The sequence below is a fragment of the Tamandua tetradactyla genome, chromosome 1 (genome assembly GCF_023851605.1).
Source record: "Tamandua tetradactyla isolate mTamTet1 chromosome 1, mTamTet1.pri, whole genome shotgun sequence".
NCBI classification, from domain to species: Eukaryota; Metazoa; Chordata; class Mammalia; order Pilosa; family Myrmecophagidae; genus Tamandua; species Tamandua tetradactyla.
In genome coordinates this window covers 59,555,232-59,573,793 of record NC_135327.1, presented here as the reverse complement: position 1 = coordinate 59,573,793, position 18,562 = coordinate 59,555,232, and the positions used below count along the sequence as shown (strand labels likewise).

Below are 18,562 nucleotides of genomic sequence, written 5' to 3'. Positions count from 1 at the left end.
TGCCTGGTGGGGTGACCCAAACCTTCATTCCTGAAGTTTCAGAGCCAGCGGTACTCCTGCTGGGATTGGGTTGTTGCAGTTTTGCATTGATTTTAATCCTGTATTCCAGGAAAACTCTTCTTTACCTCCATTGTGTAATTGCAGTCCTATTTCCCCCTGATAGTCAGGGTCAATCACTCCAGCCAGTAATGTAATCCTCTTCTTGGCTTGTTGATCCAGGAGCATGAGTACCCCAAAGTGACCAGGTGGCAGTCTTAGATTCTCAGTGGAACCATTGTTGTTTCTCCTGGTGGAAGCATTCCCCCTTTTGGAACTAAAACCTGTAGACCAGCAGAGCTCAAGGTCACAGGGACAGGAAGCAAAAATTTTCCTATTGGATCACTAGGGGTAATAGTGAGTGGTGCCACTCCTATTCCCCCCCCATGGTTCCTGAACCCATGGATCTTGGCTATAGGAGAAACAGCACCATACAGTGGATGCTGATTCAGAGCATACATAGCTTCCGGGAAAATATTACCCCAGCCCTTCAAGGTATTGCCACCATAATTGAGTTTTCAAAAGGCCATTCCACTGTTCTATCAATCCAGCTGCCTCTGGATGATGGGGAACATGGTAAGACCAGAGAATCCCATGAGCATGTGCCCATTCCCACACTTCATTTGCCATGAAGTATGTTCCTTGATCAGAAGCAATGCTGTGTGTAATACCATGATGATGGATAAGGTATTCTGTAAATCCACAGATGGTAGTTTGGGCAGAAGCATTGCATGTAGAGAAAGCAAACCCATATCCAGAATATGTATCTATTCCAGTTAGAACAAATTGCTGCCCGTTCCATGAAGGGAGTGGTCTAATGTAATCAACCTGCCACCATGTTGCCAGCTGTTCACCTCGGAGAATGGTGCTGTATCAGGGGCTGAGTGTGGGTCTGGCAGATTGGGCACTCATCAGTGGCTGTAGCCAGGTCAGCCTTGGTGAGTGGAAGTCCATGTTGCTGAGCCCATGCATAACCTCCATCCCTACCACCATGACCACTTTGTTCATCAACCCATTGGGCAATAATAGGAGTCGCTGGGGAAAGAGACTGACGGATATCCACAGAACTGGTCATCCTATCCACTTGATTATTAAAACCTTCCTCTGCTGAAGTCACCCTGTGGTGCACATTCACATGGGACACAAATATGTTCATGTTTTTAGCCCACTGAGAAAGGTCTATCCACATACCTCTTCCCCAGAACTCTTTGTCACCAATTTTTCAATTATGGTCTTTGTAGTACCTCACCATCCAGCCAAACCATTAGGAATAGCCCATAAGTCAGTATACAAACGCACCTCTGGCCAATTCTCCTTCCAAGCAAAATGAACAACCAGGCTCTTGAAGTTCTATCCACTGGAAGGATTTCCCGTCACCACTATCCTACACGGACACCCAGAAAGGGGTTGTAGTGGTGCAGCTGTCCACTTTTGTGGTACCTGCGTATCTTGCCAAACCATCTGTAAACCAGGCCTGAGTTTCCTCTTCCTCAGTCAATTCACTGTAAGGAACTCCCCAAGAGACCATAGCTCTGGTCTGGGAAAGAGAAGGTAATGTGGCAGGAGTGGAGACCATGCGTATTTGGGCCACTTCCTCATGCAACTTACTTGTGCCTTCAGGACCTGCTCTGGCCTATCTTGTATATACCATTTCCATTTTACAATAGAGTCCTGCTCCGTACACCCAACTTTATGGCTTGGTGGGTCAGAGAACACCCAGCTCATGATAGACAACTCAGGTCTTATGGTAACTTAGTGGCCCAAGGTTAAGCGTTCAGTCTTTACTAAGATCCAGTAGCAGGCCAAAAGCTGTTTCTCAAAAGGAGGGTAGTTATCTGCAGCAGATGGTAAGGCTTTGCTCTAAAATCCTAGGGGTCTGCATTGTGATTCTCCTATAGGGTCCTGCCAAAGATTCCAGACAGCATCTCTATTTGCCACCGACACTTCCAGCACTGTTGGATCTGCTGGATCATATGGTCCAAGTGTCAGACCAGCTTGTACCACAGCCTGAACTTGTCACAGAGCCTCCTCTTGTACAGGTCCCCACTCAAAAAATTAGCAGCTTTTCTGGTCGCACGATAAATGGGCTGGAATAGCACACTCAAATGAGAAATATGTTGTCGCCAAAATCCGAAGAAACCAATTGGGCGTTGTGCCTCGTTTTTGGTTGTAGGAGGGGCCAGATGCAGCACCCTATCCTTCACCTTAGAAGATATCTCTCGACATGCCCCACACCACTGGACACCTAGAAATTTCACTGAGGTTGAAGGCCCCTGTATGTTTGTTGGATTTATCTCCCATCCTTTGACACGCAAATGCCTTACCTGTAAATCTAGGGTAGTTGCTGCTTCTTGCTCACTAGGTCCAATGAACATGATATCATCAATATAACAGAGCAGTTTGATGTCTTGTGGGAGGGAGAAATGATCAAGGTCCCTGTGGATAAGATTATGACATAGGGCTGGAGAGTTGATATACCCCTAAGGTAGGACAGTGAAAGTATATTGTTTACCTTGCCAGATGGAAGCAAACTGTTTCTGGTGGTCCTTACTAATAGCTATTGAGAAAAAGCATTTGCCAGATCAGTAACTATATACCAGGTACCAGAGTATTTATTGATTTGTTCAAGCAGTGATACCACATCTGGAACAGCAGTTGCAATTAGAGTTACCACCTGATTGAGCTTACAGTAATCCACTGTCATCCTCCAAGACCCATCTGTTTTCTGCACAGGCCAAATAGGAGAGTTGAATGGGGATGTGGTGGGAATCACCACCCCTGCATCCTTCAAGTCCTTAAGAGTGGCAGTAATCTCTGCAATCCCTCTAGGAATCTGGGGTATTGCTTCTAATTTACTATTTTTTTTTTAATTCCTTTGTTCTTCCTCATGCAAAATCTAATTTACTATTTTGATAGGTAGGCGCAGTTCTAGTGGCTTCCACTTGGCTTTTCCCACCATGATAGCCCTCAGTGCACGAGTTAGAGAGCCAATATGGAGATTCTGCCAGTTGCTCAGTATGTGTATTACAATTATGCATTCTGGAACTGGGGAAATAACTACAGAGTGGGTCTGGGCCCCCACTGGACCCACTATGAGACAGCCCTGAGCTAAAACTCCATCAATCACCTGGTCTCCATAGGCCCCCACGCTGACTGGTGGACCAGAGTGATGTTTTGGGTTCCCTGGAATTAATGTCAGTTCTGAACCAGTGTCTAATAATCCCTGAAATATCTCATCATTTCCTTTGCCCATTGCACACTTACCCTGGTAAAAGGCCATCGGTCTCCTTGGGGAAGGCTTGGAAGATTGTAACAGTATAGATTTGTGGCAGTGTAACAGGGTTCTCCCCCAAAGGGACCTGACCTCCCCTTCATTCAAGGGGTTCTGGGTCTGTAAACTGTGTCAAGTCTGGAAATTGATTAAGGGGCCGTGACTCTGTGTTTTTGTCATTCAAGTTAGATTTCTGTTCATTTGACCTAAAACTCTTTTGCTTATACAGCTCAAACAAGAATTTAGTAGACTGCCCATCTATTGTATTTCTAGGTACCCCAGAATTTATTAGCCAACGCCGCAGATCTCTGCGAGTCAGATTATTTTGACTCCTGCTTTAAGTTTGCCATCTATTATAATAGCCAAGTCCACCCTGTCTTTGGTGATTAAGTGCTGCCACCTGGCTTCTACCAACTCGGGATCCGGTCATCCCCATTGTGTTTAAGGATTTCAGCTCAGTGACGCAGTCCCACAGTAATAGCTGACCTACAGAGAAGTGCAGCTACAGAGCTCTTTAGGGATGATGGCGCTAGTCTCACAAATTTATTTCTCACTGTTCTGGTAAAAGGTGCATCCTTTGGACATTCCTGGAGTGCAAGAGCAAGCTTTGCATGATAAATCCGCTCTAGCATTCCAATCTCTCTAAGTGTCTGGATCCCTTCACCTACATTTTACCAGGGTAGTTCTGGCATTTCAGCCTCAGGTAATGTCGGCCACCTTTTGATCCATGTTTCAGCCAACCATTCAAACAAACTGTTAATGTCTTTTCTAACACCTCGAGCTATAACAACTAATTGCAGAATCTCTGCTTAGTGGGCCCATGTCAATAAATTCAGCCTGATCTAGCCTTATATTCCTCCCACCATTATCCCACACCCTTAAAGTCCATTGCCACACATATTCCCCTGATTTCTGTCTATATAAATTGGAAAGCTCACACAGTTCTTTTGAAGTATAATGTACCTTCTCATGTTTGATACTTTGTACCTCACCTTTAGGGGCCTGTTGGGACTTTAGTCTAGTTATAGGTCTGGAAGAAATGAGAGGTGGTGGGGGGTGCGTCATGAAAAGAATTAGAAATATCTTCCAAGCCATTTGCTTCAGGGCATTCATTTGCAGTTTCATCTGGTGAAACAGGATGAATCACGCTAGGACTAATCCTTTAGCTGGAGTTTGGATGGCCAACTCCTCAAGGCAGGCTGGAGATAGGGCGGCTATGTCCTCAGGGCAGACTATTACAGGGTTATCTAGAGAAGACTCAGCATGACCTAGGGTTTCAACCTCTCCACTGACATCATTATCCATCCATGTGTCACCATCCCAATTTTTAGGGTCCCACTCCTTTCCAATCAATGCCACTTTAATGGCAGACACCATCAAGATCGAGAACTCTAACAATAAGATTCTGAGTCTGATTTTTGGAGATTTCAAGTCTACGGCTAAAGGAAATAAGATTTTCCTTCAGGACACCCACAGAAACCGCTAAATCTGTCATACTGCGTTAAAGGTCTTGTTTGAAGCCTTAAGCTCATCCCTTTCACTCATTAATGTATATAGTGTATCTAACAACAACCAGCCAACATCTCTATACTTCTGTAAAGGTATCAAAAACATTATCTCCCAGAGCCTGGCTTTGTAGAAGTGAAGCATTAGAAGAATCAAATGGTGATATTTTCACTATCTTTTGCCAACTCACTCCATGGATTGGCAGTGTCATTCTGATTATGGGAATCTTTAGTGCCTTTGAGTCCAGTCAGAGTAGAAAACCATTCATAAAAACCCATTTTTAACATTCTTTTTCTTAAGAAGCACTCCTGGTACCAATTGTATTAGTTAGGGTTTTCTAGAGAAACAGAATCAACAGGAAATATTCATAAATATAAAGTTTATTAAAGTGTCTCACATAACTGTGGGAGCATAGAGTTCAAAATCTGTAGGGCAGGCTGTGAAGCTGATGATTCCGATGGAGGGTCTGGATGAACTCCACAGGGGAGGCCAGCTGAAGCAGGAATAGAGCCTGTCTCTGAATCCTCCTTAGAAGGCTTCCGGTGATTAGATTAAGTATTGCTTATTAAAGAAGACACACCCCTTACCTGATTATAAATGGAATCAGCTGTGGATATAGCCATGTGCTCATGACTTAATTCTATGAAATGTCCTCATAGCAAAAGACAGGCCAGCCACTTGCCCAGCCAAACAAACAGGTACCACCACTTGGCCAAGTGAACACATGAATCTGACCATGAGAATCATTGAATTGATTTTTCTTTTAGTCTCCAGTCTCTTAGAGCAGCAAGAAGTAAAAACCTTAAATTGTGGAATTGTAACCCATGTCAAACTTCAAAATATGTTCTACAGCTAATTGTGGTGCTGTGCTTTGAAAGTTATAGCTTTTTTTGTATATATGCTGTTTTTCACAAGAGAGGAAGAGGAAAAAGTTTATTGTGATGATAAAAAAATATTTAAGCCTTCTAGCCTCCTTATATTCTGGAGCAGCTAAAAGGAAAAATACGAGATGATTGTATGGTAGCCCATGACAAAGTCTGGGATCTGTCTTATAACTACTTGTTGAAGAGTGCTTTGAAAACTATTGCTTTTTTATTTTTTTGCTTTGTATATATGTTACACTATACAATAAAAAAGTAAAAAGAACAAAAAACCAAAAAAAAAAAAAAAAAAACGGTGTAACGAGAAAGTGCACCGTGTTCTCACCGGGCTTTCCAGGGCAGCACCTGACCCGCTTTCTTGCGTTTGCATCGCTGACTAGACCGCCCGGGGAGGAGGCCATTTAGTGTCCCCACACTGCTGTGCACACGTGCCAGGCCCACCCCTTGCCCCTGTTGCACTTGTGTCTATGTTAACTGGATTGGGAAAGCATTATTTAAGCTGAAACACTGCAGTGTCATAAAGGACATTGTCTTCCACAGCCAAGAGGTCCCCCCTTCCCCCGCCCCCCGCCATGTTTGCGGGCTTGCTTTTCTCTGCACCTGCTTTCAGTGTGCTTGGGCTCTCCACGGCGCTCCTGAGCCTCTGCGGGGCCATCACGGTCCGGTTGTGTGCCCCCTGGTCACCCAAGGGAGCTTTGGACCCATCTCTCACTTCCCTGACTTGCTCCTTTGTTTTAGGGTCCCCTCTTCCTTTTTGGGGCTTCTCGTGTCTGAAACCTCTTTTGGCAGCTCTGGGTTTGGTGTTGACTGCCAGGTGCAGGTACTTCTCCCACAGCTCTGGCCTGCCTGCCCCGGGATGGCCTGTGAGGTCTGGAGTGCTGGTTGCTGCTGTCCCCTTTTCCCCGTGCCAGCAGGACCCTTTGTTCTTCCTTGGTGTGGGACACTGACCGAGTGCCGCCTGGACACGTGCTCCCCCTCACACACACACACCTGAGCACAGTCTCCTTGAACCTCTGTTAAGCACCGTGGACCTTCCATAACAGACCCCCAGGCTCCCGTACCTCTTCTCTCCACTTGCTATCTCTTGTTTTTCTCTCTGTAACGTTTTTTCTGGGAGATTCTTCAGCTCTGCGATCTAGCCATTCTAATGAGTTTTTATTTTGATTGTCATATTGGATATTCCTTACAATTTTAATGAGTGTTGCTTATTTATTTGGTTTACTCGTAAGTAACTTTTATTGGTTCATTGTTTTGTTTTTTTGCCTTTGCGTTGGAGGCTATTTTTTAGATATCTGGTGATCCTTAGATGTTTACTCATGTTTGAGAGTAATGGTTATTTGAATTGTGGCAATAAGGTAAAACAAGATAGCCTGAACACCTCCCCATTAAAAATATCCAAAAGACTGGATGAACGTGATAAACATTCATTTTTTTTAAAAAATAGTTTTATTGTTAAAGTCACCATACAAACATACAAACATTCTTGACATGGTTACAATCAGTGGCTCACAATATTATCACATAGTTGTGTATTCATCACCATGATCATTTGTATCACTTCAGAAAAAGAAATAAAAAAGAAAAACTCATACATGCCATACCCCTTATCCCTCCCTCTCATTGACCACGTTACCCAATTTATTTTAACCTTTGTCCTCCCTATTACTTACTTTTGTATCCATTTTTAAACTCATCTGTCCCTACCCTAGATAAAAGGAGCATCAGACAAAAGGTTTTCACAATCACAGTCACATTGTAAAAGCTATATCATTATACAGTCATCTTTAAGAAATAAGGCTACTGGAGCACAGCACTACAGTTTCAGGTACTTCCTTCCAGCTACTCCAATGCACCATAAACTAAAAAGGACTATCTATATAATACATAAAAATAACTTCCAGGATAACCTCTTGACTCTTTGAAATCTCTCGGCCACTGATACTTTATTTTTTCTCATTTCTCTCTTCCCCTTTTGGTGAAGAAAGTTTTCTCAATCCCTTGATTCCAGGTCCTGACTCATCTGGGTGTCTTGTCCCACGTTACCAGGAAGATTTATATCCCCGGGAGTCTTGTCCCACGTAAGAAGGGAGGGTAGTGTGTTCATTTGCTGTTTCAGCTTAGAGAGAGAGGCCACATCTGAGGAACAAAAGAGGTTTTCTGAGGGTGATTCTTAATTCTTAGACTTAATTTTAAGTAGGCTCAGCCTTTCATTTGCAGGAATAAGTTTCATAGGGGTGAACCACAGGATCGAGGATGCAGCCTATTGATTTGGTTGTCCCCACTGCTTGCTTAGAATATCAGAAATTCTCCACATGGAGAAGTTGAATATTTCCTCCTTTCTCCCCAGTCCCTCAAGAGGATTTTTATTCATTGTCCAAATCCCTCTGGGTAGAATTTTCTTAAATGAGAAGTCTAACTTTCTAGACAATAAAGAAAACCTTCAGGAGTCAGGAATGGATAGTGGACAGTAGCTAAGACCGTGAGTGAGCTGACCTGAGGTCACACAACCTAGGTTGGTTTCACTCTCTGTGACCCTGACATTTGTGTTTCCACCCGCTGGACCTGGCAGAGCCTTGTACCCTTGGGAGGAGAGCTGGGACTCAGGAAACCCCGACAACCAGCAGCGAGTGGAGGACTGGTTCCTCCGTGAGAGCCTGGGCCAGGAAGAGTTGCTGCTGGCAGGTGGTGTGTGTAGATGGCGGCGGTGGGGGGGAGGGGTGCCCTCGCAGCCTGTCCTGTGGTGGAAAGAAAGAAATGCCCCCTCTCCACCTGGCTTCCAGGAATTCACAGGGATGGGCCTGTCACAGCCCAGGGGTGCAGACAGGAGTGAATGGAAGACCCCTCTGGGGGCTCCTTCAACTCAGGTCATTCAGGAACCTGTGAGAGCCCTGGAAGAGAAGCCCCAGCCAGAGTTAGGGGGCACATGTGGGAACAGCGTCCACCTGAAGGGGGCAAAGAGAAACCTAAAAGGGAGCTCTGAACCTCCAAGAGTACATTATTATATAACATTATTATAAAGAGTGGGCAGATCTCAGCAAGAATCCAATAAAACTTCCAGACGTGAAAAATGTGGTGGCTTGGAGAAAACTGGGGAGCAATGGAGCAAGTTCAGGCTTCATTGGAGGGAGAACTTGTGACCTGGATGCAAGCTGAGGGCATGTCCTCGTGGGAAGGACAGCATATGCCCGGAGGCTTGCAGGCTCGCAGGGACTCCATGTCACTGTCCAGAGCATGCAGCTCAGAAGAAAGGACGGCTGAGGATTTTCTGGAAGGCATGAAAGAGATGAGATTGAGGAATCAGAGTGAGTCCCAAGCAGGCCCAGAATAAATGGACCCATAGGTATTTGCTAGCAAAGGCTTAGGAGAGCCTCCTACAGGAACCACACTGAGAGACGCTCTTGGCTGGTGTCTCTGGACAGGCGGCAGATGGTGGGACAGTGTTACTCTAGGGGTCATGTAGACTGGAGCTGCCAGAGAGCCCAGCATGCCAGATGGGTGGGTGTTGTCAGAGAAGCTTCTGTTTTAGCAAATGCGTATGCTCCTGAATCAGTCCTGGCTTGTGGTGTGAAAGGCTAGGAAAGCCCAGGGGCTGGTCGATATGGGCAGGACCCGGAATCCAATAACGAGAAACATTGACAAAAGCCTGTGGATGAAGGAATGGGGTAGGCTGGCAAGCTGGCATCCCTCAAGGGCGATTTAGCCTGGATCCACAGTTGTGTTGAGCTCCCAGATGTTTGCACATTGCCTTGAGCCTGGTGGTTTCTCCTGAGAGGGGCCCCTGTCCTTGTCCATGGGGCCAGTACCCCGGCAGTCTGTCCCGATGTCAGTGCAATGTTGCTTTGCCTGGTGCTGCAAGTTGGGGAACTTGTGGAATTTGTTGCACTCACTTGTTCACTCGACACAGGCTTGTGTGCACCCCCTCACTGTGATGGGGTTCAGCTTGCACTAAGACCAATCCCCTGCCTCCAGGAGACAGACTGTCTGCAGCGGGAAAGACCTTTCAGGGCAGGCTTGTGGCGGGGGTGCGGGGTGAGGGTGGGGTTTCAGAGCTCCTTCCTTTCTGTGTCTCTGCAGTTCTCAGATTTTCTACAATGAATGCTTAATTGTTTTTAGACTAAGACATTAAGATTATTTATAGGGCGGGCCGCGGTGGCTCAGCGGGCAAAGTGCTTGCCTGCTATGCCGGAGGACCTCGGTTCGATTCCCGGCCCCAGCCCATGTAACAAAAACGGAGAAACAGAATACAATAAAAACAAGAAAATGTTTAAAAATGTTTCCCTTTCTTCCTTCCTTGCTTCCTTCTATCCTTCCTTCCTTCTCTCTGTCTTTCCTTTAAAAAAAAAAAAAAAAAAAAAAAAAAAAAAAAAAAGATTATTTATAAAGGAAATCTCAGCTGTTTCTTACTATTCCAACTAGAAGTGCTGTAGTAGTAACACATGCAGATGGGCCAATTTGGGTTTAGCATGGTCCAGGCTTCTGTGGGGGATGCCTGTCGGGGGGAAGGCAGCCCCAGGAGAAGGGGAGGGCAGAGACCCCATTCCTGACTGACTATTTCCTACAGGACCCACTCCTGCCCCTTCCCCACTTACCCTGTAATTGACTGCGCTGGTGAAGGGCTTTGTAAATGGCAGAGGGTTTGCTGTTTTGCGATGGGCCTCCTGCCCCGCATCAGGGCGTGGAGGTCGAAGCCCCGTCTGCCTGTATCTTTGGAGAGCCCTCTTCTCAGGTTCTGCAGAAGCCCCTTACCCCAGTCTGCATCCCTGTCTTAAGGTGTCAAGCTGTCACCAAGCGCACCGTGTAAGTAAGTGCAGAGAGTGCCACAGTGAGTGGGCGTGGCTTCCCAGAGGCCTGAGAAAGAGGTGGGCACTGTCTCCTTCTGAGACAGAGTCGTGCCCCTTTGCCTTTGCACCAGAAGTTACTGAAATGTTTGGGTGACAGTGACCAGCATGACCAAAATCAAAGCTGCTGTGGTGTCAAGAGAGCATGGTACTTTTCTGGGTGTCCTTGGGCTTGGGGTACAGAGCTGGAGTGCAGTGCCTGTCCCACACACACAACCCCATGCCTTCTGTTGAAGGTGCGGGGTACAGCCCACTTTAAATTTACAAAGCCAGCCACTGCTGTTTAATCAGTTCTTTTCACAGTGGCCTATGCTGCCTTCCTGTCTAATTGCTTTTATGTGTTGCTGGAGTTCTCTTGCCACCTGCAGAGGCTGAGGTACTTTCTGGAGTCACGGTCACTTCCCACAGGACTTTCTCCTGATCTGTAGGCACTTCTTTACTTGGAAACCATTCCACAACAAACAGAATCTGCTTCCTTACACTGTGATGTCCAAAGTACCACTTCACTTCATTTGAACTTTAACCACATGGCTATTTCATGAATAGTTATTATTTAAATATGCTATTAAATTTCTATAGATGTCATTTTTTTTAAGCAAAAAAAGCTGCTGATGAAGTATACAGATTAACATGTTTGAAATTAACATATTGAAATTGAAGTGCCGGGACCTTATTTGCCTCTCTGCCTTGCCGTTTGAATGCTCTTCCACCTGCCTTGGTGTCTGGCTTCTTAGAACAGTTAGGAGGAAAAAGGGGGTCTCTGAATGAATGAATGCATGTCAAGAGCGAATGGTCAAGTCCGAGAACGCATTAAGTGGTGTGATATGGCTCTTCTCAGGCCCCACCCAGGCATCTCCATGGCGGGGTACATGGGCTGTCCTAGGGTGGCAGCCCCTTGCCCTGAGGCACGCGCCCACCCACTTTCCACCTGCCCTAGTGCCTTTCTGAGCACCAAGAGATGGAGGGAGGTGGGGAGGAGAGACTGCATTTCAGTGACTGGGCCTCCTAGGTCTTTGCTCTTCCACTCACTGAGCAGCTCCCCAGCTGTGCGGATGTCGGGCGTGAGCTGTGCCCAGCAGCCAGGCTCAGAGGTGGTTTGCTGTTCACCTGTGCGCCTTGGCTCGGCCAGCCTCATCCGGGCCGGGTGGCAGCGGCATGGCCCTCCTCTTGCGGCTTTAGGTCTACTTCTGTCGAGGGAAGTTGTTTTTAAACGATCAGTGCTCATGTCTTTCTAGTGGAACTTAGGATGTAAAGGGCTGTGTCTTTTGAAGCTAAAGCTAACGTGAGACCTGGCTGATAGGATTTGCTTCCCGATGATTTAGCTCAAGAAGCATGCAGGTGAGTGGCCTCCACCCAAATAGCTCTTTGCTTCCAGTCCCTACAGTCCTGGTGTGTGGGTACCCTGGTGCCCCCGGGGCACATACTGCCCACCGGCCACCTCCCAGGAGCCATCAGGTGGTGTGGGCTGTGGTGGGCCTCAGGGCATGCTAGCACAGGCTCATGTCCTCTCTGGGTTTCATGGGGTGCCAGGTCTGGGAGGCTCATGGCATGTGGCCGCAGCATGCTGGGAAGTGAGGCCAAGCCACCCCTGTGATGTGGGAGGTGGACCAGGGAAGCCTGGCGATCTCCACGTCAGGCCCAGAGCCCTGGCTTCCTGGGACCCCTGTGCAGGGACTGGCGGGTCAGTCTGGCCCTCGCCTGCCCCTAGGGCGCTTGGTGTCCTGAAGAGGAAGGACTACCAGGAAGGCTCAAGGACTGTTTGAATTTCTTGGTCTTTTAAGAATCTATCACAGTATCTTCATCCCATGCTCCGTCTTTCCTGGCAGGTAGTCTGGAGTTCAGCGGATCCCTTCTGTTTCACAGCTTTTCTCCTCGAAGCCTGTGGCCCCCATGGTGGGACTGAGGGGCCGCCCCCTGACCAGCCTCCTGTTCCCGCAGGTATGGTCCTCGTGCGCAGCGAGAATGGCCAGCTGCTGATGATCCCACAGCAGGCCCTGGCGCAGATGCAAGCCCAGGCCCACGCGCAGGCCCCACCCCAGACCACCATGGCCCCCCGCCCTGCAACCCCCACCAGCGCCCCTCCTGTGCAGATCTCCACTGTACAGGTGAGTGCTTCATTGGCTGAGGGATACACCCAGGGGCAGGCTCTGCTTCCCCTGCTAGTTTGCTCAGACCCACTATTGGGGTCGCATAGGCTTCATGGTAGGCACCGGGAGAGTGGCCAAGACCCTGCAGCCAGGGGCCAGGTAGGTTGGCAGAGCATGGCCAGAGCCACATGTGGACCGTGGGCTGCTGGACTCTGTCCTTGCACCTTCCCTGTCATCCTGTGACCACAGGCCACTCAGGTCTCCTTTCTGCGCCTCACCTGGCAAGGTGGACGTGAGAATGGCACTGGTCTCCCAGGGCATCACCGTGATTGCATTGAGGCATTTATAGTGCTTAGATGGTGGGACAGAGGGACGCCTGGCCAGTGTCGGCTGTTACCAGGGTTGCAGGTCCCCTGCCAGTGCCCATTCAAATGCTTAAAGGAAAGTGTGCAGCTTTTCCTCCTCTCTAAGTGTTTTGTGTTTCTTGTCCAGTATTGTCATTTCAGTTGGGGTGTGCGCCAGCACGTTTCCTTCCCTCTCTGTCTCCTGAGCTGCTTCCAGTTACAGCTGTGGTTCCTGTTTTGGGCTAGTTGGCTTGTTAGTGCCAAAGAGGAGACAGCAGAAATCTTGAGAACGCTCTTCTCCCACGTGGCCTCTGCGTGGGAGCTCCTCCCTGCCCCCTGAAACCGCTTGGCGTGGCACCCTCAGGGTCTGCTGTGGTCTGTCTTTTAAATAAAGGGCAGTTCAGGTGTCTTGAAGTCTCGTGGTAGCTGCTGGTGTCCCCCTGCCTGACCACCAGCCTCATGGCTATCCCCTTAGCTTCACCTGGCTTGGAACTTGGGGTGCCTTTCCATTGGGGTATAGGTGTCACTCGGCTTCCTGGACAGCCAGGGGACCCATGCTCATTATTGCCTTTGTCACTTATCCTTGTTTTGTTTTTGTGCAAGAACACAAGGAATCCATGCAAAACTGATTTTCTGTATGCATGTATTCTTGATAAAATTTGTGTGTTTTTTAGACCTTGTTAAGAAAGTCTAATGATATATTTGTTACATTGTGTTAAAAGGTGTAAATCACACACTGCTATCTTGGTAAGGAATCTTTGATTATGTGGCTTTGTTGAAAATGGGGAATAAACTGACTCTAATAGTTATGCATTTCAGGATTGGTCTTTGTGTTTGGTGGATGGGTAGAGAGTTACTTTTCCTTAGAGTTCATTTTAGGTGATGGCTTCTTATTTTTCAGGCACCTGGGACATCCATTATTGCACGGCAGGTGACCCCGACTACCATAATTAAACAGGTGTCTCAGGCCCAGACGACAGTGCAGCCCAGCACGGCCCTGCAACGTGCACCTGGAGTGCAGGTGAGGCAAGTGCCCCGGGGGCTTCACAAGCCTGCGGGGAGAGGGGGGTTTGTCTGATGCACGCATTAGGCCTTAGGAGTTTCTGTGTTGGACATTAAGTTGAATTTTGGTAGGAAAGTACTTTTTTGAAAAAAGTACTTTTTCCTCTGACAACCAATGCAAGATGAATCGGGTTCCTTTTTCTCTAAAATCCCCCAGAAGTCACCATTAGCAGGTCCATGATAAGAGGCAGCACAGCACTCACCTCCATGTCCGCATGCGAGACAGGACCTCCAGGCCACAGCAGCTGCCTCCGGTGCTGCTTGGATGGGTGCATTCACTTGTTTAGTGCTGTTGACGCCACTGTGCAGCGCTGCATTGGGCTGCCCGCCTGCAGGCCCTGCCTCATGTGCTCTTAGAAATCTCCTGCACCCACCTGGGGTGCTCGTTGTGAGGACGATCTTCACCGAGAGGGAGGGAAAGTGCCCTGGAGACAGTGCTGTCCTTCTCCCTTCTGTTGAGTCGGGACCACTGATGGGGACATGGACACTGGCCTGGGGGTTCTGAGGTCCAGAGCGGGCGATTGCTCCCTGTCCAGGTAACCTGTCTCCTGAGCCCCCAGCCCTGGCGGAGACAGTGAGTAGAGACTGCTGCTGTCTGTGTGGTATCTGCGAACTCATCCCATGTGTGGGTTTTCATGACCTGCCCCCCTTGGGTGGCTGCCATGCACCATTTGCTCCTACGTGCTGCTTGTCTAGGTTGTCCTGCTGCGCTGCCATGGGTAGGAACTGCTCCTGTTAACTAGTGCAGGCATGGTGTGGAGGGGCTGAGCCAGACAGGGGCAGGGAAGGGCCCTTGGGCATCACTGGGCTATACCCGCACCTCCCTTTGGCCTCTGTGGGGGGTGAAGCTGTCCTTGGAAGCAGGTGTAGGGGAGCCCTCCAGCCCTCCAGCCAACGGGAGCACCTTTTGAGTGATCATGGTGCAGGGGGAGCTCCCTGGAACCGTTCTTTGTCCTCTTCCACCTCCTGGGTGCCTCTTGATTTCCGTTATTGTGAAAGGTGATTTTAAAAAGCCCTGAGAAGGCAGTGAACACATCGTCAAGTTTTTGCATGAAGTATGATGGAAGATAAATGTCTCAAAACGGGCAGAGACTTCTCTGTCCCTGCGGTGAAGTGTGTGGTTGGGACCAGCACTCACTAGGGTGTCCAAGCCCAAGGGGATTCCTCATACTTTGGGAGTTTGGGCTTTTCCTCTACATTTTCGCAAAAAGTAACTTTTGATGTTTTCTAATTATAGTAGTAATGCATGCTTGTTGTTACACGCAAAAGAATATAAAGATCTGAAAAGGAAAGACTCTCCTTCCCCAGCGCCCCTCCTAGCTTTCGCCTACCCGGGCGGCCGGTGTGTGTGGTCTGGGAATCCTTGAACCTCCCCTGGGCCGTCCCCCCGCAGCAGAGCTAGCCCCCGGACCATGCTGCTGCCTCTGCTCAGACACCATGGAGAAGGAGTCTTTAAAAACTGGGAGACAGAAAATGTTGAAGGCTAGATTTAGAAATTGGAAAAGTACTAACTTAAAAGACCAGTAAATATTTACATCATGATTATTCACATAGAGTCAAGTCCGAGGAGTCTAAGGGCCCGGGCCTGAGTAGCCTGGGATGGCGACCCTAGCTGGCTGCTTGCTTGGGCGTCTTGGACTGGAGAGCGCCTCTGTCAGGCAGCTTTCTGCCTCTTGACTCCCACCCATTCCCCAGTCGGCTTTGAAAAGGGCCCTTGCTCTGGGATGCCTCTTGCTCAGGTTGCTTTTGAAGAATAATGGAAGGTTGGCTTGGGTGGCTGGAATGGGGCCAGGGTCTGGGGCCAAGGTCTGGGGCTAGGGTCTGGGCCCAGGCCATCCTCACCATCTTGGCCACCCCTCAGGGGACAGGAGTTCTTCCTGCTCTTGTAGCCAACTTCTTCCCGTGTCAGAGGGGAGGATGGAAGGAATTTTCAAGAGGAGGTGACAATAGCATATGTTTCTTATTTCTGAAAAATATGGATCTGATTTGATTCTGTCACCATGTGAACTTTACTGTCAATTTCTGAAAATAAGGTTTTCTCAGCATTTAGCTTTGTTTCTGTCAGTTTTTTACACAGGTGTAAGAGATATTCCTTCCACGGGAGCACAGCACAGCCCTGTGGTCCTCAGAGGCTTCCACCAGCCTCTGTGTGCAGCGTTGGTGAGCGCTGCTGGGTGTGCAGGGGCTGTTTGTGCCCCAGAGGACATGTGTATGCCCCCGGGGACGTGTACGTGTGGCCCTACGTGTGCCCCTGGTACATGCGTGTGTGGGTGGCCCTGCGTGTGCCCCTGAGCACATGTGTGTATAGCCGCGGGTCCAGTGCCTCCTGGCCACCTTGAACGCGCAGGCTCTGCTGCCACCCAGCGGCCATTCCCAACACAGCAACAGTCCCCACAGTTCTGGGTGTGCCGCAGGAGAGCTCTTTGGTGGCGCGAGATGCATTACCTTGTGTTTGGGTTCTTTGTAGCCTCAGCTTGTTCTTGGAGGCACGGCACAGACAGCCTCATTGGGGACGGCGACGGCTGTGCAGACTGGAACAGCTCAGCGAACGGTCCCTGGAGCTGCTGCCACCTCCACCGCTGCCACGGTAAGGACCCCTTCCCCATGTCCCTTGGGGGGCTGCGTGGGTGCCTCACCAGGAGCCCAGGCCTGCTTTTTACATCTGTAAACTTTTTTTTTTTACATGGACAAGCACAGGAAAACGAACTGTGTCTCCAGCATGGCAGGCAAGAACTCTGCCTGCTGAGCCACTGTGGCCCACTCTACATTATAAACTTTTAAACAAAATAGGATCATGCTTTTATGACTTGCTTTTTTCATGTTTCTTTGCCAGGTGTTTTTCATTATTATTAAGAGCTTTATTATAATTCAATTATTTTATCTACACCAGTTTTTCTTTAAGTTAAGCCATGTTTTTTTTTACATGGGCAGGCACTGGGAATCGAACCCGGGTCCTTGGGCATGGCAGGCAAGCACTCTTACCTGCTGAGCCACCGTGGCCCGCCTGTTAAGCCATGTTTTATGGTGAGAATCTTTGTAGGTTACTTCTCCTTTGTGCTTACTTCCTGGTCGCATTCCTAGAAGTGGAGCTGCTGGCTGTGCTGGGACCCTGGGTGCTGGATCTGCCTGCCTGGGCCGTGTCCCCACCACTGGCATGGGAGGGATCTTAGGCTCTGGAAAGAAATTCTGAGACATGAACATTACCTTAGCTGAACCAGAACTATAATGGAGATAATCCTTGTAAGATTTTTTCACATATACATTTTCACTTTAACCCAGGAAACTATGGAAAACGTGAAGAAATGTAAAAATTTTCTGTCAACGTTAATAAAACTGGCTTCATCTGGTAAACAGTCTACGGAGACAGCAGCTAATGTGAAAGAACTTGTACAGAATTTACTGGTGAGGAAATGCTTATGTTGTGCCCCCCTGCCCCATGTGCGCATAGGTGGCTGCTGTTGCTGAGACCTGTGCTGGCGAGGGCAGGGAGCAGCACCCGCCCGCTGGAGGTTGGGGTGGCCTGCGCCAAGGCTGCTGGTCCCAGGTTCTGGGGTCTGGCAGAGCGTCTGCCGCCACCCCCAGCAGGAGGGGCTCACGGTGCTGTATTGGTGCTTCTCTGAGTGGCCCCAGGAGCTTGCCCAGCATCTGAGCAGGAATCTGCTGTTCAGGCCAGTTGGTTGCCACTCAAAACTTTCCTGTTTGTGTCCCAGGGGCAATAAGTACACCTGATAGGCTTTTTTTTTTTTTTTAAGCCTTTAACCTTGGCTCGCTTCCTCTTCGCCATTCATGTTACCTCTTATCTTAAATGGAGAATTTTAAACACACACAAAAGTGGAACACATATCTGATGACTCCTATGTAGCCATCTCCAGGTCTCAATAATGAGATCCCAAACTCACATACAGTTTGGGATCTGCCACCCCCACCCATTGTCACCCTCACCCACCTCCCCAATTCCCTAAGTCTTTCTAGACAGGCCTTCTGAAAGGTAAGGGCCCTGCATTCCAGCACCCGACTAACAGGTGTCCTCTCTCTAGCCAGGGTTAGCCCGTGCCCCCTTCCCCACTGGTCAGTTCGGGCCTCTGGATCCACTGCAGTCAACTCATTTGTCTCTTTCAGTCGATAGCCCCTTCCTGGCCCCCCAACCCCCACACCCCCCACATTCTTTTTTTCTTTCCATTCACTTTATTTGTTGAGGAAAACTGGGTGTTTAGCAGCTGATGGACTTGTGTGTTTTCTGTATGGCTGCTGTTAGAGTTTGCTGGGCCCTGTCCAGCCCAGCCTAGGAGACTCGGGCCCCTCTGGAGCCTCTCCACAGCCCTGGGGTGTGCTCATGGGTGTACGTGGCGGGGAGGGCAGCAGGCAAACATATCCCCAGGCCCCCAGTGCCATAGTAGCCTACAGCTTCTTTGGGCTCTTTGCAGCATTCAACTCTGACCACCCCCTTCTTGAATTCTGCATTGATTAGGACTGGGTTTGGCTGTTAGTAACAGAGGACCTCAGAGGAAGGGTGGCTTGAGTAGGCCTGGGTCTACTC

The 18,562-nt window shown here is 48.8% G+C and overlaps 1 protein-coding gene across 1 annotated transcript in view; it reads left to right on the top strand.

Annotated features, from left to right (window-relative positions):
• TAF4 (TATA-box binding protein associated factor 4) overlaps positions 1 to 18,562 on the top strand; it is a 141,635-nt gene that overhangs the window by 87,805 nt on the left and 35,268 nt on the right. Inside the window, exons 2-5 of the mRNA XM_077116974.1 lie at positions 12,471 to 12,637; positions 13,865 to 13,984; positions 16,493 to 16,612; positions 17,305 to 17,427. Of these exons, the coding sequence (XP_076973089.1) occupies positions 12,471 to 12,637; positions 13,865 to 13,984; positions 16,493 to 16,612; positions 17,305 to 17,427 (530 nt within the window). The remainder of the gene's footprint in view (positions 1 to 12,470; positions 12,638 to 13,864; positions 13,985 to 16,492; positions 16,613 to 17,304; positions 17,428 to 18,562) is intronic.